General features: G+C 42.0%; 1 protein-coding gene across 1 annotated transcript in view; it reads right to left on the reverse strand.

The window, feature by feature from the left end:
• Positions 1-27,915, reverse strand: part of slc24a3 (solute carrier family 24 member 3) — a 141,519-nt gene that overhangs the window by 59,045 nt on the left and 54,559 nt on the right. The window contains exons 3-4 of the mRNA XM_007898328.2: positions 14,812-14,888; positions 1,477-1,551 (exon numbers count right to left, since the gene is read on the reverse strand). Of these exons, the coding sequence (XP_007896519.1) occupies positions 1,477-1,551; positions 14,812-14,888 (152 nt within the window). The remainder of the gene's footprint in view (positions 1-1,476; positions 1,552-14,811; positions 14,889-27,915) is intronic.

The following is a 27,915-nucleotide window of genomic DNA, read 5'->3' on the forward strand; positions in this document are numbered from 1 at the left end:
CTCAAAATTATTTTTCACACATTACAATTTTGGTATTTGTGTACCAATCTATCCATCTAAGCACATACTTCATATCCCAGCTCTTCGTGCTTTCTCTGAAATCATTTATCTGTGTCTCTCATATCTCAACCCTCCCATTTGTTCTGCTCTTAAGCACTCTGGGACACTACCCACTTGAAAGGCCTATATAAATGCAAGGTGTTGTTGTTGCTCTTCATCTCTCTCTTTTGCATTCATAGCAGACTTTCCTATTGAGGCTACCTCCTCTGCCTGTCCTAAATCTCAGTTCTCCACTGCTTCAGCTCTTCTAGTTTTGTCCTGCTTTCTCCCTCTTCTCATTTCAAATTATTTGAAACATTCAGAATTGCCTGTCAACTTGTTTTTGGAACATTATCTCTTTCATATAGAGTAGAAAGACAGATGTGTATGGCCCAAGTTCAGACTGCTGGAATGGAAGGGAGGGACAAAGCTGATCATCCCAATGTCAACCTGCTCTCCTCCCTACAAATACTTCAGCATGTTTTAGCAAATAACAGCTGCATAAAATGACCGTGGACTCTGCCAAAGCCTGAGATACACTTTTTGGGTTGTCAAAACATAGTAGTAATTCTCTCCAAAGCAGGAGTCCCTTATTCTAACTGTGTGCAATTTATCTACTTGACTGATGCAAAGTTATGTTTGAAGTTCACGCTTACGCTGTTTTTTTTAAATCATTGAATATTTAAACTCATTCTCTTCAAATATTTATTCAATAACATCTGCTACATGTGTCTGACATTGACAGAACATTACCCAGCTGTGAAATGTTGTTATTCAGCAGGAATGAATAATGACCCGACTGCCCCACAGATTGATATTTCACACAAGCGATAAGCAAAACATACATTCACTTTATAGAATAGATGGAAGCACAGGAGAGGGGGAAAGAAGAGAGAGAAGGTCCTGCAGCTTTCTTGTATTAAAGACAATGCTTAAGGCTCCAGGATGGCTCAACTCCCAGTAATAAACAGAATAATGTACCAGTGATTGAGCGTCTTGGCTGTTCTATCATTTGGACTGAGTTTTGAGCCACTTACACTGATAGGCTCTGTTCCTTGTGAAATATTCTCAGACCAGTCTTCTACTGACTCCTGTTAGAGCCTGGTTTCACAGATACTGGCTATTCACTGGTACCTTTCCCAATTAGCCATTCCTCATGCCTGAGAATGTGTGAGTGTTGATGGATGATTCATTGATCCAAGCAAGCAAGGATCAATGGCTAACCACTAGGAAAGCAAAACCATCCTGTCCTGGGGCATGGAGGAAAATTACAATGCTGCCAATACCAATCTGGTTGAGAATAGCTAACTCAATAGACTGGAGAATGGAAGCTGTTTTTTGTACATCAGGACAGCACAACTCTGTACATTTACCCATTGAGCCAGCAGTAAGCACTTCTGATTCAAATGTCCACTGCATGTCACAGCATATCCTTACCTCACAGATCTTATCCAAAGAAGGGACAAAGTAGTCATCACAAACAATCGCCAGGGCATAGAACATGTACATGGCCTGTGGGAGAAGACAAGAGACTGAGTGAGTAAATACAATTTGAGCAGATTCTAGTTTTCACTGTAGATACCTTGTACAAACAAATGTTTGTAGCTTGAAGAGCCTCTGAGAAGAACATTATGCTCATTTTATTATTCCTTTGGCCACATTGGAATAACATTTATTCGTCCGTCAAATGTTGTTACTTATATTCCAATAATATTGCTGAAAAGATAATCAGCACATTTTTCTTCCTGTCCCAAATGAACGTTCATGAATGGAGAAGTGCAATCAATTTGTAAACTCATCCCATATCCCTGAAGCTCTCTGACATCTCTTTGAGACGTCCCCTAAGATGAAAGGCACTATATCAAATGCAAGGATTATTAATACTATTATTATGAAAGGTGCTATATCAAATGCAAAGATTATTCATTTGGGATAATATGCTGTTCTTACAGCCCAGGGAAGAAAACATAGGTACCATTTCAATGTATTTTATTTTGTATTTACTGGGACGTCCTCCTGCCATGAAAGGTGCTATACAAATGTAATTTTGTTGCTGTTGTAAGAGCATTACTCAATACTTTAGGATTAAAATGAAAAATTGTGGTCAATTTTTGCAAGTGCAGTCTCACTGTAATTTACTCTACCACCTAATAATAATCCTAATCTTTGGTGTAGCGCCTTTCACGATGGGAGGATACACCTGTACTGTTATTCAGCTCTTTCTGAATGGGTAGTATTATTATCACATGTTCATGTATCCTGTCTAACAGTGACATTTAAACCTATTTGGTACTTGTGTCAATATACGAGGTGCAGGGATTGTGTGTTTTGTGGGTGGACACGCGAGAAGATTTGTGTGCAGCAATGTCCCACAAAAAGGCAAGAAGTGAGCCGAAGGACGGCAGCTCCGGCGATCCAACCACAGCCCTGGAGTATCAACCTAGACAGCAACAACAACTTGGATTTATATAGTGCCCCTCACGCAGGACAGCGGCCCGGAGGGCTAGACTGTGAGAGTTCCAAGTGCTGTCATGGTTCATGCATAATATCAGATGTAGCATAACTCCATACCAACACCCAACCCCCACCCCCACCCAATGGGTTCCTGAACCAATTAAGTCATCTGGCAGTCCATTGTCGTGACAAGATACGTATTTTCTCCTTGTGAGCATAAATCTCACTCTGGGCATCTCCTTGATGCTGACAGCCGTGTTAACAGTATATTATTAACACAAGTACCAAATAGGTTTAAATAAAGGTCACCGTTAGACAGGCCACATGACCATGTGATGAAAATACTAGACATTGAGAAAGAGCTGAGTAAGTTTCACATCTGCCGCAAGAAAGCTTCAACTAGGAGAGGACACCTGAGCAGTTTCCTTTTAAAAAGAAATTCCTGCCAATTTTTGTCCCCTCCCCTGCTTATGAAAATGTTCGACTCGTTCTTCCTTCTACTGAAACATGGATGCCAGTCACGCTCGTCCAAATAGCCATAACTTGTGAGTCTTTCAGACACATGGCAGTTTTCACAAGAGGCTCGCAGAAAAGGCACCTTCTACAGATTCAAAGTAAATAGTTTGTTTGCTCTATGAAAGAATAGCATTTTAACACCACAGCTCTATGCCTGACAATTGGTAAAACATTATTTCTGGTTTGGGAAGAGCACGTCTTTTTCTCCTCTTAGGCAGATCAAGCCAAGAAAATAAACAATAATAATAATGAATCATGATAAATAATATGTACATTTGATATAGAACCTCATTACGTTAACAAAACAGGATTTTAGTGTAAAGTGTAGTTACTGTCTATTTGTAGGTGAACAGCCAACTTGCACACAGCAATGCCCCACAAAAAGATGATTTTATCTGGGAGAGTGTCGGATAGGACACCAGGAGAAACTCCCTTTTCTTTTTGAATAGTGCAACAGGATCTTTAAAGTCCACCTAAACAGGCAGACAGGACATTGATTTAACTTCCTAATCTGAAGGATGGCATCTCTGATAACAAGGTACACCATCAGCACTGTACTGTCAGCATAGATTGTGAGCTAAAAAGCTCTACGTGGAGCCTGAACCCACACCTTTCTGATGTAGCGGTGAGAATGCTACTACTATATTTTGGAAATGAGTTGTTCCTCACATTTTACACCCACATAGAACCATAGAACTTTACAGTGCATAAGAAAGCCATTGTTTGGGACATTGTTTGTGCCTACACTTTAAAACTAGGCGCTTAAAAACATCTTGATAACACAATAGGATGCTATACTAAATGCAGTGATTATTATTATTGTTGTTATTATGCATACCCCTTCAAATTACCCTTTTTTAGACTTCTATGTATCTATCTACTTCCCTCTTGAAAGGTAGTATGGATCCTATCTCAACCATTGCACCTGGCAGGCCATTCCATATCATTAAAAATAAATCCTCCCAATTTACCCCTTTGCTACTTGTGCCGATGTGAAGTCTCATAACAGCCCACAAGAACACATAAATGAGATCCAAGAACACATAAATCCAGCAGCTATTTTCTCCAGGCAAATGCCTGACATTTCTGGACTAAGGAGTGAATCAATCCCTGTCCGTCATGGTATAATGTTTTTTGGTCAGTCCGATGTCTGACACGTGTGAAAACCCATATCGCATGAGCCCAGTGACACAAGAGCTGACAGCAAATGTCGCCACTTGAGAACTTCATGTGATTAACGCCCCAATCACGTCACCTAAACAGCTGCTGTTCCCAATGCAGTTCAAGACGACATTATACAGAAGTAATAATAATAATCCTTGCATTTGATATAGTGCTTTTTCACATCTTCGAGACGTCTCAAAGCATTTTACAGAATATACTATAAAGTGAATTGACTGTATATTTGTGGGCGAAACGCGGCAGCCAATTGCGCACAGCAGTGTCCCACAAACAGTCGTGGATTGAAGTGACCAATTTATTATTGTTTTTTTTCTTGAGGGATTATTATTAGGTGTGTGAAGTAAGGAAACTTGCTGGGAATTGAACCAAGGTCTCTTGCTTGCGAGGCGAGTGCTCTAACCACTGAGCTACAGGACTCCACAGGAAGTAATAAGGAAGGGGGTAAAGGTTAAAGAAAAAAGCAGAAAGCCACTACTCATTGAGATTGTGACCCTGGAAGGGCTTTTTTAAAGATGGATTTTGCCAGGAGTTTGCGATGTTCCTACTGTTGTTATGGACTCCACTGCTACATGGTCTCAGTGAGAGGGAAACAAGATAGCACCTCCCTCTTTTCCCCACTGGTGTATCAGCCGCACCAAATGGAAGGCCCAGTAGATGAGTGCAGACTGAATTATAGTTAAATTCAATCATGGGTTAAAAGAGCAGCCATTTCAGCTCCCAGACACTCACGTAACATTTAAAACACCCTTTATCCTGTTGCTTGTGTTATATAGCATAAGGAAAATGTTAAGGAACACCTCTAGTTTGCACTATACAATTTATACTGGTGCTAAGCATTCTGAGACACTACCCTGCATGATGTACAAGTTGTGGAGTCCTTTAGCTCAGTGGTTAGAGCACTCGCTTTGCAAGCGAGAGACCTGAGTTCAATTCCAGGCACAGGGCGAAACCTTGGGCAAGTTTCCTTATTCCACATGCCTAATAATAATTCCTCCAAAAAACCAAAAGCATTGATCATTTTCAATCTATGGCTGTTTGTGCGACATTGCTGTGCGCAATTGGCTGCCGCGTTCGCCCACAAAAAATACAGTCAATTCACTTTACAGTGTATTCTGTGAAGCGCTTTGGGACGTCCTCCCGACGTGAAAAGCGCTATATCAAATGCAAGGATTATTATTATTATTAAGTTGTTGTTGTGGTTAAAATTCACCCATGTAACCGGTACAGCTCCCTGAAGCCTGCTTCCACACAGTCCACTCCATCCTCCAGCGCTAAAAAACGACATTGTGAATTTTACCCCACTCTTTCATGCAAATGTAAGGTTTTCAGCGGTGCCCCTGGGGTTGAAACTACGCTAATCAGAGAAAAGGAAATGCTGCCTCAACTTTGGAAAAGACCAGCTATCACACGGGCTCAGATTTCTCACAGGTTTCCTTGCCCATCCCAAGACACGGTTTTCCCCCAGTGTCGCGACTTCATTCCTCTTCACCAATGAGAAACAGTGACAGAAGCTTTTATATTTATAAACACAGCTGTTGTTGTCCCCAGAGGAGTCCTGACACTAATAGATAATCAAATAGAATCTAGAAAGTACAGAGAAAAACTGAAAAAGGAAATAAGAGGGGCAAAGAGATTGTATGAGAAAAGTTTAGCTGCAACATAAAAGGGAACCCTAAGGTATTTTATAAGCATATAAAGAATAAAAGGTTAGTCAAGGGTAGGGTGGGTCCAATTAGGGACCAAAGAGGAAATCTTCTTGTGGAGGCAGAGAACATGGCTGATGTACTAAATGAGTACTTTGCATCTGTCTTCACAAAAGAAGAGGATGCAGCCAATGCCACAGTATCGGAGGAGAGGGTAGAGAAATTGGATAAGATAAGAATAAACCGAGAGGAGGTATTAAAAAGGTTATCGGTGCTTAAGGTAGATAAGTCACCCGGTCCGGCCGGGATGTATCCTAGGTTACTGAGGGAAGTAAGAGTAAAGATAACCAAGGCTCTGACCACAATCTTTCAATCCTCCTTGGAAACCGGGGTGGTCCCAGAGTACTGGAGGAGTGCAAATGTTGCTCCCCTGTACAAAAAGGGGCAGAAGAATAAACCCGGGAACTACAGGCCAGCCAGCCTAATGTCAGTAGTGGGGAAACTTCTAGAGACTATAATCCGGGACCAAATAAATTTTCTCTTAGAAAAATATGGGTTTTAATAAAGGACAGCCAACATGGATTTGTTAAAGGCAAATCATGTCTAACATCCTCAATCAACTTGGCTTCTACTTATGGATGCCCCTTTCTGGTACAAGTGGGATGGCAGATGCCCCATGTGGGAAGAGGAAACATGAACCTGTCCCAGTCCACATGTTTTGCCTGTTCAAGTCCACATGTTCACCATTTAAATGTGACTTGAGTTTGTTTACAAATCAGAATACCACAACAGCATCTAAAATGGGACTTAAATAATGAGCCAATTCACATAATGAACAGACTAATTAAATAGAACAACATCTGGACAATTTACTGTTTCGCAGTAAATTGACAAATAACCTCAGCTCAGCATCTATACAAGCAATGAACAGAAAATGTCTAAAGCTGAGTTACTATTGTAAAAAAAAGGATCTTGGAAGCATTTTCAAAGTGTTGAATGCTTTTCCCCCTTAAAGCCAATTCAACAAGATACAGTTCACCGTTTTGGCATGTCAATGTGCACTGATTGCTGTATACAGTATTTTTCCCCCTTGATTGAATCTTTACATCTTTACAATGAAAAATACCCTTGATAAGAGCTAACAAAAGCGACGACTGTTCTTAGCAATCTGGACTTCACTGTCTTACAATGAAACAGAGATCTAAAATCTCTTTTGGAAGAGATGACTATTTTTAACAGTCAGAGTACTTCTACCAGATAAAACGTCCTACATGCTTATTTTCTCTACATTCGTACCCATTTGAAGTCATGACTCATTGCTCTGCCTGACACTCTGTATTTCATTCTTTGCTAGAACCTTATTTTATCAACCTAATAATGATAATCCTTGCATTTGACCCAGAGCCTTTCAAATCAGGAGGACTTCTCAAAGCACGACACAGGATCTACTCTAAAGTGTAGTGGCTGTGAAGTGAAATGAAATATGTGGAGCAGATCAGATATGGAAACTAAGAGTAATCAGGCTATTGGTTACAATATTGATGAATTTGTTGACATGCTGCCAGGAGTGGACCATGCCAGGTTTGGCAATCAAACAAGTATGAAGTGAATGAATAATTTCATCTGGATAACTGTTGGCCAGGACACGGGAGAAACACCCTTCTTTTTTTTCAGCAGGGCTATGGAGACTTCAACCTCCACCTGAACAGACAGTTGGAACTTGGGTATAATGTCTCACCTGAAGGACGGCAACTCCAACAATGCAGTGCTCCATCAGAACTGGACTGGAACTTCAGCCTACACTGTGGTCCTAATGTCCCTCAGTCGCCCTCTTATAATCTACATGATTTTACAGCTGAAGCTTGGAGTCACCCAACCAATATTTCATAACTTATCTTGTTTCCTCTCCTCTTCTCTTCAGCTTCGCTTGTGTCCTGCACTGTAGCTCCTATGTCTTCATCCAAGGTTTTCAAATAAAATAAAAGGGTGAAATTTGCTGAGTTTCATAATGCACATCATAATTTGATGTGATAGTCAAGTGCGTAATAAAACACTGCAAATAAAACACTCCGTCTCAAGACCTTCCAATTTGACCACACCTTTGGTCGTCTTTCCATTCCCCTTGACCCCCCGCCCCCTCCAGCTCAGGTGTACCTCTGGACTGTCCAGTGCCTCAGTACGTCCTCTGGACATGAAAGGTGCTGTATAAATGTAAATTTACCATTTTTGTATATTACATTTTAAGCTGCATAACAACATATGAACATAAGAATTTGCTAGACGAAAGAAGACCAAGGTCCACCTAGTTCGCTTTCCACCATCCTGGCAGTCGCTTGACAAGTCTTGTCCTATTATATACTGTATCCCAAGATATTATTTTCTAGCAGAAACCTACCTAATTTGTTCTTGAAACAAACAACATTTTCTGCTTCCACTGTCTATCTAGGGAGTCCGTTCTATAAGTTTACTATTCCCTCACTGAAGTAGTGTTTCCACAGATTCGTTCTGAATTTACCCCTCATCCAATGGCAGGCCATGTCCTCTGCGTCCATTGAATACTGTTCACTCTCGGAATTAATTACCACAAGCTTCACAATTAACATCCTCTATAAAACACTTAAGAAGTTCACAAGACACAATCTTTTTGAAGCATAGCTGTATTATCTTTTAATCTGTATTTTGAATTGCATTAGATCATGGTCTCTATCCTTCCCTCTTTTCAGATGTGAAGTAGGCTCCTACTTGCATTTTTATTTCTGTTTTATGTTATCCAGTGTGATTCAAAATAGTTAAAAACGTAATTGATGGTGATGCATTTAAAGGCACACAATCTGTACTCTAATGATATGCATCTCAGTCTCATTCCCTCAAAAATGAAATGCAGTAAATAATACATAGACGTGCAGCAACAACTAGCTATATTTCCTTCAGATTTGATGTTAAACCGAGGTCCGGACTGTCTGTTCAGGTAAACGTTAAAGATAATCATATAATAACCTTGCATTTGATATAGCGCCTTATCGCGTCTTTGAGATGTCTCAAGGCGCTTCCCAGAATATACTGTAAAGTGAAGTGACTGTAGATTTTGTGGTTGAAACATGGCAGCCGATTGCACACAGCAGTGTCCCACAAACAGCCGTGGATTAAGTGAGCAAATTATTATTTAAACTTTCTTTTGAGAGGATTATTACACCCGGAAAAGCGATCCGCCAATCAACTAACAACCGGGTTCCGACTTACTGCTACTTAACTTGCCTAATGTTTTGCCTTAGCGGGAAATCGAACCCAGACCCTCTCACTTGCGAGGCAAGTGCTCTAACCATTAAGCTACAGGACTCCACAAGATACCATAGCACTATTCGAAAAGAGAAGGGAGTTTTTCCGGTGTCCTGGCCAACAAATCACCCAAAACAAAATTGGTCACTCACTCCATGGCTGTTTGTGGGACACTGCTGTGCACAAATTGGTTGCTGGGTTCGCCCACAAAGTACAGTCAATCCACTTTACAGTATATCCTACGAAGCGTATTGAGACGTCTCAACGACCTTATATTCCTCCCATCAAATCTTTAGCATGTTTTCAAAGACGTAGGGGGAAAAATAAAGAAATATTAGAGGAAAAATTAACAAAAAAAGAGAGCAGAGACCACCTCCGAGGATTGAATCGATTCCGCCATTCCTTTGCCAAGCATATCACCTTGGATCCAATTTGGCTCCAAGGAGACCCTGCTTTATCTCCCTCCCCAATAAGGAGCATATGTTGTGTGTGTGTATATATATATATATATATAATTAGCATTCCGTTTCTCTGTGCCATCAAGATCTTGAATACTTCAATTATATCTCTCCTGAGCCTTCTTCTTTCAGCATGAGCATTCACAGTTTATAAAAATGTATTTTCCTGTAGCTGGTCTCCCAATTGAAGTCACTGCCTTGCACTGTTCCTGGAATAACATCTCGGTATTTAGCTTAACACTTCCATTACATCCTGCTGTTCTGTGTGGTAACTTGAGAACTCAGGCCAACCAGCTTTGTAAAGTTACCCTATGTTGTTGGAGCCTGATTTGCAATATCAATTTTAGGGAATCCCAAGATGGAGAATCCCTTTATTGCTACTCAAATGTTTTCCAAATATAGACGTGTAAAGCTAGACAGAAGTGGGGTGTTATTGGTAAGCAAGGATATCACAGCTGTGGGTGGGGAATATGACGCCGGCAGAAGAGCTGACAGACGCAATCTGTGGCAAGTAGGTATTATATGGATAACAAAACAGCAACTGGCAACAGTTTAAGTTAATCCAGGAATAGAGTCAGAGAGAGAGAGAAAGTTGTTTCAGAAAGTGAGAGAGGCTTTGGCAGTTTTTACCAGAATAGATGAGTACACCAGAAGTGGGTGAACATTTGTGCTCTGGTGATCAGAGTATTGATATATCTGATTCATATGAATGGTTAAGGCCTGAAATAAGAATGCAGGGGTATAAGAGCTCTGCCAAACAAACTTTCCACATCTGAGAAGAACTCTGGAGATAATGAAAGCTGGACTAAAATTAGAAAACAGAACCAAAGATATTGCAATGTGCTCCACCTTCTGGGCTTGATAATTCATAAATCTTGGATAGGTCTTCAAATTTGTGATCAGACAGTTCTAGATTCAAAACCCAGTTGGTCCACTCAATAATAATAATAATAATAATAATAATCCTTGCATTTGATATAACGCTTTTCACGTCGGGAGGATGTCCCAAAGCGCTTCACAGAATATACTGTAAACTGAATTGACTGTACATTTGTGGGCGAAAGCGGCAGCCAATTGCGCACAGCAATGTCCCACAAACAGTCTTGGATTGAAAGTGACGAATTTATTATTGTTTTTTTTTTGGAGGGTTTATTATTAGGCGTGTGGAGTAAGGAAACTTGCCCAAGGTTTCGCCCTGCCTGGAATTGAACTCAGATCTCTCACTTGCAAAGCGAGTGCTCTAACCACCGAGCTACAGGACTCCACAACCCTTCTCTCTTGAGGCCAATAAAAAAAAATGTATATTCTCCATTTAGGAAAAGGGCAAATAAAACAAAACTTTTTTTTGGACACAGTGCTGAAGGACCGCACAGAGAAGGGGCAAAGGGCACTCTGGTCGTGCTCGTCTTTCTTCGAGGACGCAAGGTCCCAATGCAGGTCAAGCTTGTGGTATTGTGTTTTTAAGATCTGTGTGCAAACGGTTCTTCTTTATGGATCGGAGCTCTTGGGGATGCAGCGGAGAAGCTGATGAGGAAACTCTGAGGAATGGGGCGACTGCTACTGGAAAGCGTTATCCCGAGTCCGAGTTCATGAACGGGTCCATACATCCAGCTCTTGCGCATTTCAGGACTGAACTGTGTTGCCCACCGGGAAGCTTGCAGGGAGTTCCTGGTACCTGCCACCCACCTAGTGAGGACTCAAATTCACTCTTGTCAGATGTCAAATGACCAACTAGTGATTATCCTCCTTGTGGGGGAGAGATAAGCAGGGTTTCCTTGGTGACATGTTTGGCAATGGAATGTCAAAATTGAGCCAACCCTCTGTGGCTGTCTCAGTAATCCAGTTCTTGAGCCAGGCACATCCTCAGTATTCCAGGGCATTGCTGATGAAGCACAGCCAGCCTGGCTCATCGACAGGACTTAGAAGAGCAGGTCAGTCATTGGGGGCAGGGACTCTTCCCCTTCAGCTCCCGTTAATCCTGCAATCCAAACCCTTTAAGGGTAGGGTGGTCCTAGCTGGACAAGCAGCGGGAAAGCTTGCCAGACAGCAATATCAATGAGAAGCTATGCAGTTTTGGCTGGTTTGACTCCAACAGTATCCTAACACACATTCTTGGATTCCCAAGCTTTGGCTCTTGCCAACCTGCGCCTAATATACTTTGCAATTAGATGAGCAGGATCCATTCTTCCAGGGAGAGAGTGCACATTTCATTTTAATAAATATCTTTGGAATTTCCATGTGGAGGTACATTGTACATTGTTTGGTTAGAATAAGCATGGTGATGGGTTTCCGCATGTGTCAGACATCCGGCTAATCAAAAAAAGGCAAAATAAAACCAAGGAGAGTCTTCTTGGGGTTAAATAGATACTGTGGAGGCATATCTGAGTTGGCAGGTCCACAATTATCCATGACAACTGACTAGACTGTCAGACGCATTAATGAGATTTGGAGATGTAGACGGACCTCAAGCCTGACTTAATTTATAGGATGGTTCCAGATAGATAAGTACTGTACTATGCTGTACTGTTAACATTGTGATAGTAAATCTGTGTAATATTTTTTACAAGGAAAAGTCTGCACGAATAAAACCATTCTGAAGTTTCGGTGTGAAGTCATTACATTATTATAAATATGCTTCAGGGCAAGATGTTCTTTCAAATTATCAACATATGAAATTAATAGGATAAGATATCCCACTGGATTTATCTGGTGACCTGGACCAGCCTGGAGCCCACAAAGAGGAGTGAAGGTGTGCTCACCATTTACCAATCCTGGTGGGTGAAATTCTCTACTGGTCGGCAAACTTCCCAAACTTCCCAGTGAGCTTCTAAAGAGATTTTCCATCAGAGATTGAGGTCAATTTATATACTGACAATGGGAAAATCCCCCTGTAGAGTGGCCATCAGGACTGTGTGTGTGTGGTACATCAGATTGAAGCACGAGGGGATGCTATTCTGGGGTTTGGGTTGAAAGACAATCTTGGGACAGGGAAGGAGATGATGTAACAGTGATGTAACAGGTCTTTGGGTGCTCAATGTTGCTCATGGGGCAAAACATTGCAAAAAACATTCCATTTCCCAACACGTATAATCCTCACCTTGACGAGAATCATGAAAAAATATCTCCTCCCCAAATTATACAAGTTGAACGTGGTCGCACAGATGCTCACTAAGGAACAAGCCTTCTACATCAACTGGATCAGACATGAGAGCTACAGATCTTAACAGAAGCTTTTTCCCCAAAGTGCCCAATATTAATTATATCTGTGAAGCACATCTGTGATGTTCTGATGACTAATGTTCACTTTCACCCTCTCCTTTCATCCAACATCCCCATCATAGCCTTGCTGTGGTGCTAAGGTCCCCCAAGGTAGAATTATTTTTAACTGAAAGACTGAGGATAATTAATGGCAGATGTCACAAAAACTCCCGCAGTCTCGTTCTGCTTTTTGACAGCTCAATCTGAGAGGAAGTATAAATACACATCCCATAGAGCTCCAGAACTAAAAAAAATCAGGGCTTATTGACCGGCAGTGAGTAGGAGGATGACTTGCTGCTGCTCAACTGCCTTCATCACAGAGTTTATGTGCAAGGACAGCTCATTTCAGTGTGAGTGGGTGAAAGAGTCAAATCTCTCCTAAAATAATGCCTGCATTCATGCTTGCTAACACAGTAATTCCCTATTGATAAGCCACCTCTGGACTTCCTATTGTGTCTTCAGGATAGCAGTGATATCGTTCAGAAAACATAAAACTACACAGTCAATTCACTAACCTTTTCTTGCCCTGCGGTGATTTGCACTATGGACCCTCTGCCTTTCAGCTAGATTTCTCATTCAACGTCCCGTAGCTTGGTGGTTAGAGCACTCACCTCGCAAGCGAGAGGACCTGGGTTCGATTCCCAACAGGGTGAAACGTTGGGCAAGTTTCCTTACTCCACACACCTCTGTTTACCTAGCAGTAATAGGAACCTGGTTGTTAGGTGGATCGTTTTTCTGGGGGTACGTACATTTTAAAATAATTTGGTCACTCAGTCCATGACTGAGAACCATGAGCTGGCTCCAAGACAACGTGCCATGAGCACAGGGATTCAGCAACTAGCCTGCAGTTAGCAGCTCTGCTACTATGTCAGTTTCACTTATATTGCTGTGGGTGATAAGTGGCGAGATGACACTAGATGTTTCACCACAGGGGGCATGGTGAGTTGGAACTGGCTGATATTGTGCCCAATTACACTCCGATGCAATGTTATTCCAGAGTTTAAGTATTAAAACATGCAGAGTCATGGGAGAGTTAGCAGAATGAGTTGAAAGATGGTTAAAAAACAGTAAACGAAGAGTAAGAATAAAGGGAAGTTTCTCAGACTGGCAAGGAAGTTATGTTCTGCAGGGATCTGTACTAACACTGCTACTATTCACTTTGTACATAAATGATTTGGACTCAAAAATAGCAAGTATGATATTGAAATGTTAAGATAATCACAAACTGGGGATTTATATAGGACTCTTCACATGAGGTAGCGTCCCAGAGCGCTTGAAGATGATATAAACAGTCTTACAGAGTGAGCGGACAGGTGGCAGATAAGGTCTAATATAAAGAACTGTGCAGTAATTCACTCTGGTGAGCAGATTAAAGAAGCTGCCTATACACTGGATGGTAAGTACCAAAGAGTAGAGGAGCAAAGAGATCTGGGGATTTAGATTCACAAGACTCAAAGTAGCAATAAAGGTAGACAAGGCCATAATGAGTGCAAATAGAATCCCAGACTCTGTATCTTGAGGAATGGAGTACAAAAATAAGGAAATGTTAAATTATTTATGACCTTGCTAGACCACATTTGGAGTCCTGTGTGTAGTTCTGGCTTTCACATTACAGAAGGGTGTTGTAGCAGTGGAGAGACACCACCATAGATTTAGTAGGATGTTACGATGATGACTGGATGCATTAAGAAGGAGGCTATTTCAAAAGACTTAGCAGGTTTGCTTCAATGTCCACCTGAACAGATAGATTGGATCTCATATTAAATCCCACCTGAAGAGCGGCACTATCAACAATGCAGCACTCTCCCAGGGCTCCACTGGCAATGTTAGCTTAGATGAGCTTGGAGTCCTGATACACTATCTCTCCCAAATACACACCAGTCTAATAGATCATCACACCCAACAGTCTCAAGGTTAAAATATACCATCACAACATCCCTCTACAGTCAATCTTAGCACTTCATATTGGTATTGTGGGGACTTACACAGAGCAGGTGCAGGAGGAAAGCTCCCTGTCTTCTTTCTTCATTTGTGAAGGCATCTCTGGGGAATTCATGAATTGCTGAAAGAGAAAAAAATATATAAAATAAGACACCCCATTATCCCTATTCATTCGTCAAGAACTCATGTATTGCGAAAGAAAGTAATTTACTGCATCTTAATGTACATTACTTTCTTTGCTAAAAAAAGAAATCCAGATTCTGTGAGTTCAAAGACCAGTGGAAAGGAAAACAGTCTTACTCCTTCAGAAGATGAGAAGAGGAAAGAGTGAAGAGGAGAGTTTAACCAAACAGATTGGGTTATTGTGATTTTGTGGGCCAAGAGACTGCTTGTCATTGAAGCAGCATATGCTGTGTAAGAATGTATATATGTCTTACAAGTAACACAAACTGCAGTGGTCGGCAGAAGGTTACCAGAGGTTAATTCCAAGGGAGCCAAATGCCAGACAAACCGGTTTAAACCAGAAGGAGTTGTATGCCCTGATTGGCTTCCTCTTTCTGTACTTTTAGATAAGAAAGTGTTCTGATTAAGCACGTAGAATTGTGAGAAACAAGCTCAAATAAGGCAGACAAAGAAAAGATACATAAGCTTGGGCAAAGGTGGTGGTCTCTAGAGATCTCTCCAGGGCAGATTGCAGAAGGACTGGTAGTATTGCTCTGTTATTTTATACTGCATTAATTCTGTATAACCAACATTATTTGTATGCTTAATAAACTGTTGAAATCCGCCATTTTGGCTTGTCAAGATCGAACTTATTTTCTGGGTGTAGGCTCGGTTGCAAACGAGTCCGGTACTCTAACAGCTGGTGTACCTGAAGCATGAAACAAACTCGTGCAACATTTAATGTTTGTCAGAAACCAGCACATCCAGTGATACATATCTAGATTAGTCTCAGTCAGAAGACAGACTATTAATTGAGCATCAGCAATTTGTCTGGAGTCACCTTTATTTTGCTGTGAAATGCGTTTTATTCAAATGGGTTAGAGAAAAGGGTACACTCTCTGTAGGAGTGGGTTTGCCCAGGCAACCGCAACACTATCTTATTTTAAGCATGCTGGAGGGGGATAATAAGAGCCTCGGAGAAGGCATGATGTAAAGGATTGATCTAACTATTAAACTTAATACATCGGGTGAGGTTTACAGTGTTCTATAATAAGCAAATACACAGTGTGCGGTGAATCCCTCAATATCACCACAATGTGAGTCATGTGGTACTTGTGTTTGAATCAAGGGACACGATTGGGGACCTGTTTGAAGCTGAGATACTTTCACAGAACTGACTGGTACTTCACTCTGGCTTTCAGAGAAAGAAATGACGTTTTTGGCATACAATATGGAACGGCATGTGTGCAAGCACGCTTCAAGGCAGAGATACATCTCTGAGTTCAGACAGTATTAAGAAATCCCTCAAGCTTCGCTCTTTCAGTTTCCGATGCCAACAAAATTCAGACTGTGTCATTGCCTTTATCTTACTGCCATCCGGCATAACCCCAAGCCCGGGTGACATCCTCTGTGTAATATCCTCCAAGTGCGTGTTAACCCCCCACGTAACTCACCCTCTACCTAACACACTCACTCCTGCGTGGTATTCTCCAGGTAACTTATGGTACTGGGCTGGTACTGAGCCATATAGGTCCAAGATTTGATCTCTGGTCTATATTAAGCTAAGCAGGTGGTAGCAGTCATTCCAATTGGTCTCAGCTCCATGAATTAAGGAGAGAGTAAAATAATCAGATTGGACTCCCACTCCAGAGGCTTCAAATTTCTCATGGCTTTAGTCTTTAAGACCATTGTCAAAAAATATAGGATCTAGCAGAACTGGCATAAGTTATTAAAAATATGTTGTTTATTAGTCTAAGAAATTCCAACAAGACATGGGCCCCACTCCTGGCAATCTATATGGAGGAGGATTGGGGTTACTGGGAATGACACACAACTCTCCTGACCTCAATCTATACTCCTCACTTCTCAAGTGCTTCAGTTTCCTTAATTTTAAGGGATGATTTCCCGGCCATATCCGACCTCCCACGTCTGTTAGCCACTGCAATAATAACTGAATAATACTTGTGATAATGTCAATCATCGAGTGGTCACGATCCTCTTGCTCATATTTGTTTTCTGATAATTTTTGTTCATATCTTTATTCTGTGGTTTATTTCATGGATTGAGCTGCTATGGTCAATTGTATTTCTATTATTTTGTTAACAAAACTATAACAATAATAATTTGGTCACTCAATCCTCAACTGTTTGTTGGACACTGCTCTGCACAATTGGCTGCCGCATTTTACCCACAAAATATACAGTCAATTCACTATACAATATATTCTGTGAAGCGCTTTGAGACGACTGGAAGACGTGACAAGGTCCTATATCAAATGCAAGGATTATTATTCATTATTACTATTCTACAAATTTCCCAAATTTCAACACAGACTTGTGACCCCCTCCGCTCCCCTTGTAAAGTACCCCCTCCTCCTGTAAAGAGCCCCAGCTCCTCCTGCAAATTGCTTGGGTGTTGAGCACAGAATTAGGCTCTACTGAAATAATAATAATAAAATCCCTTCCAAATGCCACATTTTCTGCCAATGCTCACGTTCAATGCTCATAAGTGAGGAATAGCCATTCGGACAAGATATCGGAAGGAACCAGATTCCTGCAAGAGTCAATGTCTTCAGGAAAGGAAGGAAAAATATTAGGAGGCGAGAAAATAAACAAAGGCTTTCAAAGCCTTTAGGACAACCTTGAAACATTGGAAACTGAACTCCTTGACCTAACCAGTCACAAACAATTCTCATCTCTTGCCACTGCCTGGCCATGTGTAGCTCACTCACATCTCTTCGAAAAAGCTTGGCTTTCAACACACTGCAACATTTATGGCTTCATGTAGATACAGTACAAGATTTTTAATAGGAACACTCTGTCAGCAAGCAATATGTTCCTATACCCACTGCCAGGATGTCTTGCTAAACAAATCCCATTAAAGATTGGTCCCAGTCTGTAATAATAAGTGAGTTTAACTAACTTAAGAACTAACCATTCCACCAGCTGTAGTAAAGTACAGTATTTCACAAAAGATGGACATCTGAAAGCAATTGACCAATATGATTGAGAGCAAAAAGAATTAAAAATGTCAACCAAAAGCATCGTCATATTAATGATTAAAGCCAAAAATCAGCACCGCCAACAAAGCAGGAGCCCCCAGCCCTGAATTGTTCTGCCAACTATACTGCGAGTTCAAAATCCTGACCTGAGGTTTGAACCCACAACCTTCTGATTCAGAGGCGAAAGTGCTGCCAACTGAGCCAGGCTGAAACTGTGGATTCAGAGGAGGCAGCAAAGGTCTTACAAAGAGAGCTTAATAAGGTATGAGCTGATTACTAGAAAATGAAGTTCAATACACATAAATGCAAGGTACTGGATATAGCAAGTAAAAATAGAAGACACATGTACTCTATGGATGGACTAGAACTAGCCAAAGGGTAAGTTGATTGAGATCCAGGGGTGTTAATTGACTCTTTGCTCACTATGTCAAAATAGTGTGAGGCAGGCATAAACACGACAAACAGGAGGCTTGGCTGTATTGCCAAATTAGTTAAATTCAGATCCCCCGACATGGGACTTAAGCTTTATCGTAATCTGGTCAGGTCGCAACATACAATTCTGTCACCGTGACATGAGGGACCACCCAGACCCTAGAGGCAGTGCAAAGTAGAGCAACCAGAATGATTCCCAGTGTTAGAGGAATGAGCTTGGGTTCTTCAGTCTTCAAAAGAGATGTCACACAGGGGACCTTATAGAGGTATACAAGATTTTAAATAGGAATGAGAAAATAAACCCAGGACATTATTTTGGGCTGTACTGAGAAGACAGAACAAGAGGATTGCAAAGGGCAAAAAAAGAATAATAATTTGGTCACTCAATCCATGACTGTTTATGGGATACTATACTGAGTGCAATTGTCTGTGAGTTTCACCTACAAAATACCCAGTCAATACACTTTACAACATATTCAGTGAAGCGCTTTGAGACGTTTCAATGACATGATAAGGCGCTGTATTAAATGCAAGGATTATTATTATTTTAGGACAAACACCAGGAAGTATTTCTTTACCAGACGGTAATTAATGATTGAAATGGGTTACCTGAAAGGGTTGTTGAGGCCAGAACACTGGACTAATTTAAAAAACGGCTTAATGTTGTGTTGGGAAGATAGTAATGTGGACTTGAGTGAGGGATTCATTCTGGAGTACTCCTTTGAACATCTTGGACATTTGGGGCTTTCTCTTTGGAGAAAAAACAAAAACGAGATCAAATAGCATGGGAAAATATATTAATATTACTTCCGTGATGACAGTTTGGGAAAGCTTTAAATTAGATCAGGAAAGCGTCCCACCGGCACTGATCAGAGACTCACATGATGTTCAAGGCACCCCTGAGGTTTCCAGCAGAGGGTAGAGTGTTCTGAAATATTCATCACTCGCATTCATTTCTTACAGAAACTTAGTTCCGTCTTCTGTATTAGTGATGCATAACACCTTAATTCTGAGGAAATCCAGTGACTGAAGAAAACGTGATAAAAGGTTCAGGCAAATGTTCTCAGTGCTTCTTTGCAAAAAACAAAAGCAAAATGCATTTATATCGTGCTGCCTCATGGGTCTCGGAGAGCTAACAGTGAAGTAGTTAAAGTAGTTAAAGAATCCCCATGACTTAATTTATCATTGCTGGCAATAGATGTGTTAAAAATGTACAATAAATCACTGCAAATGTGCTCATAATATTACTCGCAAATTATTTGCCTTATCATGATGAAACATCGCAAAGGACTTCCCAGTTTTTCTGCAAAGTACAGTGATTGTGCATTTGTAGGTAAAGCAGCAGTCAGTTTGGACACAGCAATGTCCCGAAAACAGCCACGAAGTGAATGACTGACTGTCAGCCTGGACACCGGGATAAATTCCCTTCTCTTTTCAAGTAGTGCCATGTGATCTTTAATGCTCATCTGAACAAGCAAATTGGACCTCGGTTTAACATCTCACGCAAAGGTCAGTACCTCTGAGCACTGCAAAAGAGTGTCAGCCGAGACCATGAGTTTCCAAGTCACATGTGAGGCTTGAACCCACAACTTTCTGATTCAGATGAGAGACTGCTACCAGCTGCGCTAGGTATACAGTATATTACAAGGCAGTAATGCACCAAAGGATTCAGAGGATAGCCAAAACTACAAGAATTGAGCTCAAGCAGTATTATGAGCGATGATTTCCAGGACATGCTACGTCCTTGAAACATACTCCAGCATCTTCTGTATCTATAATGCACAGTGCTCCAAGTGATTCGAGGTTGTAATGATTTCAGGCTTAAATTGCACTGCATGATCCAGGGGAATAGCACACCACACTGCACAGATTGCTAAGCTTCAACAGGCTCCTGGGGTCAGATGACACTTAACAGTGAGAGCTAATTTCGGCATTTTAAATATAGGATATTGCACATAATCTGCAGCACGTCACAAAATTGTGATATATTGAAAGGCTAAGACAATTGCCAAAGGGAAAAAGGTTTAATGTCACCTCACAAGCATGAGATGTGTTCCTGCTTTGGAACACACGCCAGAATGTGTCATTATTTAACACAGGACACCAGTCATCCGTGGTCACGTTGGAATCACGCAATTTGACAAGCTAGGATATTGGGATTTATTTTACCAACACAGGAGAATGTCACAACTTTGCTATCTGATAACTTCATCCTGACATTGCATTCAGACCATCAGCCTAAACCCATTCCAGTCTCTCCTCTCCTGGAGATATTGCTTGAAGCACAGGTTGATTGATTTTGACTCATGCATTCGTCGACCAGTGCTGGTCACCAGCAGTACCTACACAAGGAGCAATTCTTTATTGGTAGCACTAGCAGCAAGTGTCGGGAGGCTTTCCAGCTGGGACGGGTGGGGGGAAGCCACGACGACAGCAATCACAGGCAAGCCTGACCCTGTCCTCTGTGTGACCTCCAACATTTTGCACACAAAAAAAGCCCAGAAGATACTATTACAATAAGCACCTATACTAAACATTACAACTAACATTTATGCAACACCCTACACATCAGGATGATGTCTCATTGACTTACATTACAGCAACAATGGGTACTTTAAAGGGGCATTAGGGTATCACTTGTGGGTGATGCTTACAACAACTTCACGCAAGTAGTATGTCAGAGTGCTTAACAATGGCACAGTTTGATGCCCAGCTAGAGAGAGAGGAGAGATGAGAGAGAGAGTAGGCACAACCGAAGAGGAAAATCTTTGGGGGTGACCTTGGGTAGAAAGAATAAAGGTGTCTTTCAACACGGAAAGGAATTAACCTAGGATTACAAGCAACTCTGTTCATAAGAGCAGTTCAGATGAAGAAAGCCCTTGAGACCATTTGATCTGATCCTTCCAGAATACCCACCCCCTCGACTTCCAATCCTTTCTCATCAGCTCATTGAACAGTTATTTTGTATGTTGCTGGTTGGCACTGATGGCTGAAGCATCTGCACAGAATTCCAAAGTTCATCCTTACATCATAACGGTGCTCCGAAAATAATTTGAGCAAATATGGTCATCTGATTGGATGGATGAGATTACATATTCTGGTTAAGTATTCTAAACAAAAAAAAATATGCTATTTCACGCAATGAGCACGACCCACAGTTTATACCCCAAATGTCTTCCCACACACCTACACACATACGTACCCCCTTCACACACATCCCTTTCCACATGCTCCCCATTTCCCCTATATACAAACACACAAAATATCTGGTAAATGGTAAATCTTTTTTTTATTTGTTTATAGGCACACAGACAATCTGACATCAAAGACATCATCCTGCTACTTGCCAATTTTGTAATGATGAAACTGACAAACTTTTCTGGCTCTATTCCTAACCAAAACAATACTCTTGCCAGAGCTCTTTTTCATGTAAAGTTTACAGAACAGAAGAAGGCCATTTGGCTCATTATGACTGTGCTGGTGCTATCTCCTCCAACTCCCATTCCCTGCTATTCTTCTAAACCCCACCACCCATTCCCTTCAATATTTATTTTCATGAAGATAGGCTTCCTTAACCGGCAGAATAATTCAAAGTACATTTCAAAACACAACGATAATTTAAAATAGCTCTTTCAATCTGACTTGCTTTTAACATTTGACCAAATAAGTACCACAACAGAATAAACATCTTATTCAGTGGATTAAAATTAAAGGCTCCAGTGGCGATTGCATTTATAACGTGCTATTAAGGACAGACCTGCACCTGGCTCTCCAAAAAAGTATCTTTCTCCAGAATGGTTATATCAAAAATTGGCTCTCAGTATCGAATTCAATTAATTTATTGTGATAATCCATTTTTAACTCTTACACCACCAAGTCTCCCTGCAAACCATTAAAACAGAAATCCTATCTTGTAAAATCACAGAAAGAGAAGCTGACTGATATTTCCCTTTCGTATTCGAGGGCTCAATCCCCTCACAACTGTACCACTGCCCTGGCTGAGATCAGCTAACTCACAAGAGACCAAGGATCAAACCTGTAACCTTTCTAGTGTGTATGGCTCTGCTCCATGTGGGGGAAGTGAATTTATCAACAAAGTCAATAATGTCTTTGTGTAAAGCCAAACTGCCTACCTATGTAGAAAGCTTACTACTTCAAAGGACAGAGTAAAATGCCAGAGCTGGTCTACAATTAGAGCAAGAAGTGAAGGCAGAGATGATCTGTCTGTCCCTGGCCTTAGGTCATTTATAGTCTTTCTACTATTGCCACAAGAGGATTTTTTTTATCATTCTTTTATATATGATAAACAACAACAACAAAACTACATTTGTATAGCGCCCTTCATGTCAGAAGGATGTCCCAAAGTGCTGGACAATTAGTGTTTCGGACCCAGCTGGGGGTCGGGATCGGGGAGGGTGGAGGGCAGGGGGGGGAAGGAGGCTAATCGAAGGCACAGTTGAAGAGGAGGGTTTTGAGATGGGTCTTGAAGGAGGAAAGGGAGGGGGCAACATGGAAGGATTGCGGGATGGAGTTCCAGAGGGTGGGGGCAGAGTGGCAGAAGATGGGCCGGGCGAAGCGGAGGACGTGAAGCAGGCCGGACCTGCTGAGTGGAGGGAGCAGGCAAGTTGGTAGGGATAGGAGGTTTCAGAGGTAGGGGGGGAGCAAGATCATGGAGGGCTTTGAAGGTGAGGACCAGGATCTTGAACTGTATACTCTGTATGATGGGAAGCCAGTGCAGTCGGGCGAGGATGGGGGTGATCGGGTTGTGGAGCCTGGTGCGGGAGAGGACACAGGCTGCAGAGTTCTGGATGATCTGCAGCCTACGGAGGGAGGAGTTGGGGAGGTCGACAAGCAGGGAGTTTGCATAGTTGAGTCTGGATGTTATGAATGCATGTATGAGGGTCTTGACAGCCTATGGTGTGAGACACTGGCGGAGCCAGGCAATGTTGCAGAGGCGGGAGAAGCCAGAGTGGGTCATGGCACGGATGTGGGGTAAAAAAGACCCTTGAGGATTAAACAAGACGCCAAGGATCCGGGCTGGCTCCCTGAGGTGGAGTGTGCATCTTTGGATGGTGATGCTGTCAGTGCCTGAGGTGTGAATGTAATGACGGGAGGCCATCAGGAGGGTGGCAGTCTTGTTGACATTCAACTGTAGAATTTTAGCTCTCATCCAGGACTTGATGTCCGACAGACATTCTATCAGGACAGTAATGGTCCTGAAGTCGAGGGTGGAGACAGAGAGATAGAGTTGGGTATCATCCACATACATGTGGAAGTTCACTCCACATCTGCAGATGAGATCACCAAGTGGGAGCATATAGATATTGAAGAGGAGGGGACCAGGGACAGAGCCCTGAGGAATGCCACACGAGACGGTGCGGGGGTTAAAGGAGAAGCAGTTTGTGGAGAGGAAGTGGAGACGGTGTGAGAGGTATGATCTGAATCATTCAAGGCCAGAACCATGAAGGTTGAGGTGAGAGGAGAGGCGGTGGAGGAGGATAGAGTGGCCAATGGTGTCAAACCACAAAACAGCATGAAAAGGAACTCACACTTTTTCTTTCAATGGTAATAAGAATATTCTTAGAGTATACGCAGCTTCATTTTCAATCTAAGATTTCACACCTGAAGGATTTTATTCTAATTTTAATCACTCAACCTAGGATTTCACCAACAACAATTTACATTTATATAGTGGCTTTCATGTCAGGAAAGTGTCTCAAAAACACTTCACACAGCTGGCTGGGAGCATGAGTTGGGGTGGAAAAGAATTTCTTAAGGTAGTCTTTAAAGGCGAGGAGTGAGGTGAAGGCACTATTGGATGGAGTTCCAGAGGGTTGGGCAGAATAGCTGATATCTCGCACACTGATGCCAGGTCATATCAGTGAGAGACATGAAGCAGACCATTATTTGTTGAGGAGAGGGAGCAGCCAAGCAATAGGGTTGCAGGAGGTCACAGAGTCAAAGCAGAATGGGGCGAGGCCATGGGGGGGATTTGAATGTGAGAATGTGGATCTTGAAGTTGATCCACCTGGGGGTTGGGTTGCCTGTGGAGCTGAGCGAGGATGGGGGTCAGGAATAGTGACTGTATTTGCAGGCAAATTATTAACTAGTTCTCCTACTTGGACACCCTACTGGGTCTCACATGTGGTTTCAATTTAGAAATTTGTAATTGATCAATTAAGGAACAACCTGGATGTCTCGCATTTGATTCCTGGATCACAACTTTAATAAATAATAATCCTTACACTTGATGTAGCACCTTTTACATTGGAAGGATGTTTCAAAGCGCTTCACAGGATTTACTGCAGTCAACTTGCACATAGCAATGTCCCACAAACAGCCATGAAGTGAATAAGCAGTTTTATTTTGGGAAGCCATTCACCAGCATACTGGGAGAAACTCCCTTCTCTTTTTGAGTAGTGCTAGGGGATCTTCCACCCAAACAGCAGATGAGATCTCAGTTTACCACCTCATCTGAGATATGCAGTCTTCCAACAATCAGAGAAAATATATTACATTCACTGGCCTCCTTGTCCTCAATACTTTGTGAACAACAATACAGATGTTCCACTTGAATTACTTGGGACTAATTGTTCCAATTGTTTGGACACACGTGTTGGTTCTCATTTTGTTTTACTAATTGTCGGCTAGCTTTCAACTATTCTGCCGGCTCTCGTCACCTCTATTTCTTTGTCTCTCCCTTCCTACCTTCAAACCTATCTTTTTGACCATGCTTTCAGTCACCTCTCTTTCCTCTTCCCTCTCTTCCCCCAGGGCTCCTAACTTAGGTTAGTTTTACCCACTTTACCACCCCTGCTGTTAAGTCAGCACAAACGCTTAGTCTCCTCTGGGATTTCTTCAGCTGAAAGACCTCAGCATTTCCACATTTCCTGCCTGCTGCAAGATTGACATGAGTGCAATAACATTATCCAATCGTGGTATCAGTGAACAGATTAACACCTTGTAACTGCTGCAGCTACTGTATTAATGTGCCTCACGGGTCACTTACGATGTGGTGACACCGAGGAGCCTGTTCAGTCTGAGTTGCTTTGTAATTATTCGACTACACAGATGGAGAAGGCACTGGAGCTTAATGGAGCGTGTGTGTGTCCTGAAATCTGTGTCCTTAAACGTTTTCAGTTTCTGAGCCAAAGATTACTGTTTGCATAGCCAGCAGACTGAGCGAAGATGAGGACTGGGCGAAGATTAAATAAACCGACGTAATTTCAGCATCTCAACCTGTAAAACCAGTACTCAGGAGAACTGGGAATAGAGGGCCCGATACCTTGCCTGGCATTGAGCACTCTCACACATACACACACAGCCTGGTCATGGGCACAACAACAACAACGTCGCGAAGCGCATGCACACACACACAAACACACACACACTGGGTAATGGGCAAAAACACACACACACACTGGAGGGATTTAAAGGCGAGAATAAGAATCTTGACCTCAATCCGCTGGAGTATGGGGCACCAATGGAGCAAAGTAAGGTTGGGGATGATAGGTTTGTGGAGCCTGGTGCAGGAGAGGGCAAGAGCTGCAGAGTTCTGACTTGTCTGCAAACCTGTGTAGGGAAGAGCCTGGGAGTCCAATGAGCTGGACTTCAGTGTAATCAAGAACAGACATGGTAACAGTGTGGATGAGGGTCTCAGCAGCCTAGGTCATACGCAAATAGCTTGGTAATAGACATAAACAGCTTCTTATTGGCAACACAGCAGCACATACCCTAACTGTTGTGAGCACGAGCGTGTATTTGAAACATTATGCACTCCTGGAACAGTTTGTTAAGGTTGGAAAATTTTACCAGATCTAGGACCACCTCAGTTAAATTGGAATATTTGCCACTTAGTCATAGGCTATTCTAAGACATTTTAAAGATAGCATACAGTCATTCTCCATCTCTCCGACCCCCACCACTCCCCAACCAATGCTGCCCAGAGCTCTGAATTCAGGCGATAAGATCAGCAGATAACAATGGCTGACTGAGTGATGGCTTTCCTAACACATACTGATAAAGTGTATGCTGCAACAAGATACTTATTGGATGTAGTTTCAAAAAAAGCCTTATTATGCTTCTGGTCGGTGCATGTATTGTGGAGCATGAACTAATAGTCAGACCTCTGGCTATCTGCATATAGTTTAGAGACAATGACACGTCTAGGTGTATTGCAGAAATATCTACCTTTTTCTTCCATTTGCAACGTCTAGATCCTCACAGGTTTTTAAATTCTATGCAAGCAGTTTAATATGCAGTATTTCAATGTTTCACAAATGTGTTATTATAGCACTAGCTAAGTCTGTCACTCAGCGCATATATACACACACACTCAGAGAGAGGCTTTGGACTGTGCAATGCATGTAAACATCCACAGAAATACTGTTTTAAAGTAACATGTAAATACACTCCCCCAAACCCAAACAATTTAGCCCTTTGACTTATAAATGAGTGTAATACAATTTTTCTAAATGCACTCAGACATTGTCAAAACATACCATGAAATTTCTCACGTCAATATAGAGCAGAATAACTGCCAGCTAAGTGCAAATGAAGGCTGGTGCAGTATCTTCATTCTGCCACTAGGTGCCACTAGTACATTGAATAAATACTTTTACTTCGACGACATCCGATGAGCAAAATATAACATTATCTCCACTTTTGACTCCATGAATCCAGTATCAGATTCCTGAAAATGTGAAATGTAAGGGGGAATAAGAGTCCTAGATTGAGGATTTGAGCTCTACCAGTGGCCTGTAGCATACTTGAACTCGTTTTGGAAAATTCCATTTCTATAATGAATTAAAAACACTTCTCACAAAAGTGAAATACTGCACCCAAAATATGGGTTGGGGAAAGAGCGCTGGTCTGCACATTGTTCCCTGGTCATGTATTTCTGGCAAAACAATCTTTGGAAATCCAGCATCAGCCAACCATTCAAGCTATTCTGCGTATGTGTTTGCGCGGGGGGGAGAGAATCACATAGAGAGAGCCACACATATACACATAGAAGAAGATCTGGAAAAAAAATAGAGAGAATGGAAAGAGAGTAGAGAGTAAGAGATAAATGAAGAAGTCACTGCAACATTTACAGAAGGATTTGCAACCGGCAAATCCTGGATGTATCAGTTGACCCTGTAGAACAACAAGAAGTTGCATTTATGTAGCGCCCTTCACGCGGGGCAGTGTCTCGGAGTCTGATGCCAAGCCAGGGGGAGGGAGGAGGTGACTGTAAGCACAATCGAAAAGGAAGGTCTTCGGTTGTGGTCTAAAAGAGGGGAAGGAGGGGGCAGGTTGGAGAGATTGGGGAAGAATTCCAAATCTTCGGGCGTAGTGGCTGAAAGCACGGCCGCCGATGGTGGAGAGGAGGAGTCAAGGGACAAGCAGGAGGCTCAAGCCAGCCGAGCGGAGGCAACAACATATCAGCTCTGATTCCTCTGAAATCACTATTTGAGTTGAGTTCCAAACGAGAGGCCGCTACACATCCAGATCTCACTCATTACAAATTATTCTGTGACTCCAGCAATCGAGACCAACGTACATAGAGAAA

Source organism: Callorhinchus milii, unplaced genomic scaffold, assembly GCF_018977255.1.
Source record: "Callorhinchus milii isolate IMCB2004 unplaced genomic scaffold, IMCB_Cmil_1.0 Scaffold3, whole genome shotgun sequence".
Classification (NCBI taxonomy): domain Eukaryota; kingdom Metazoa; phylum Chordata; class Chondrichthyes; order Chimaeriformes; family Callorhinchidae; genus Callorhinchus; species Callorhinchus milii.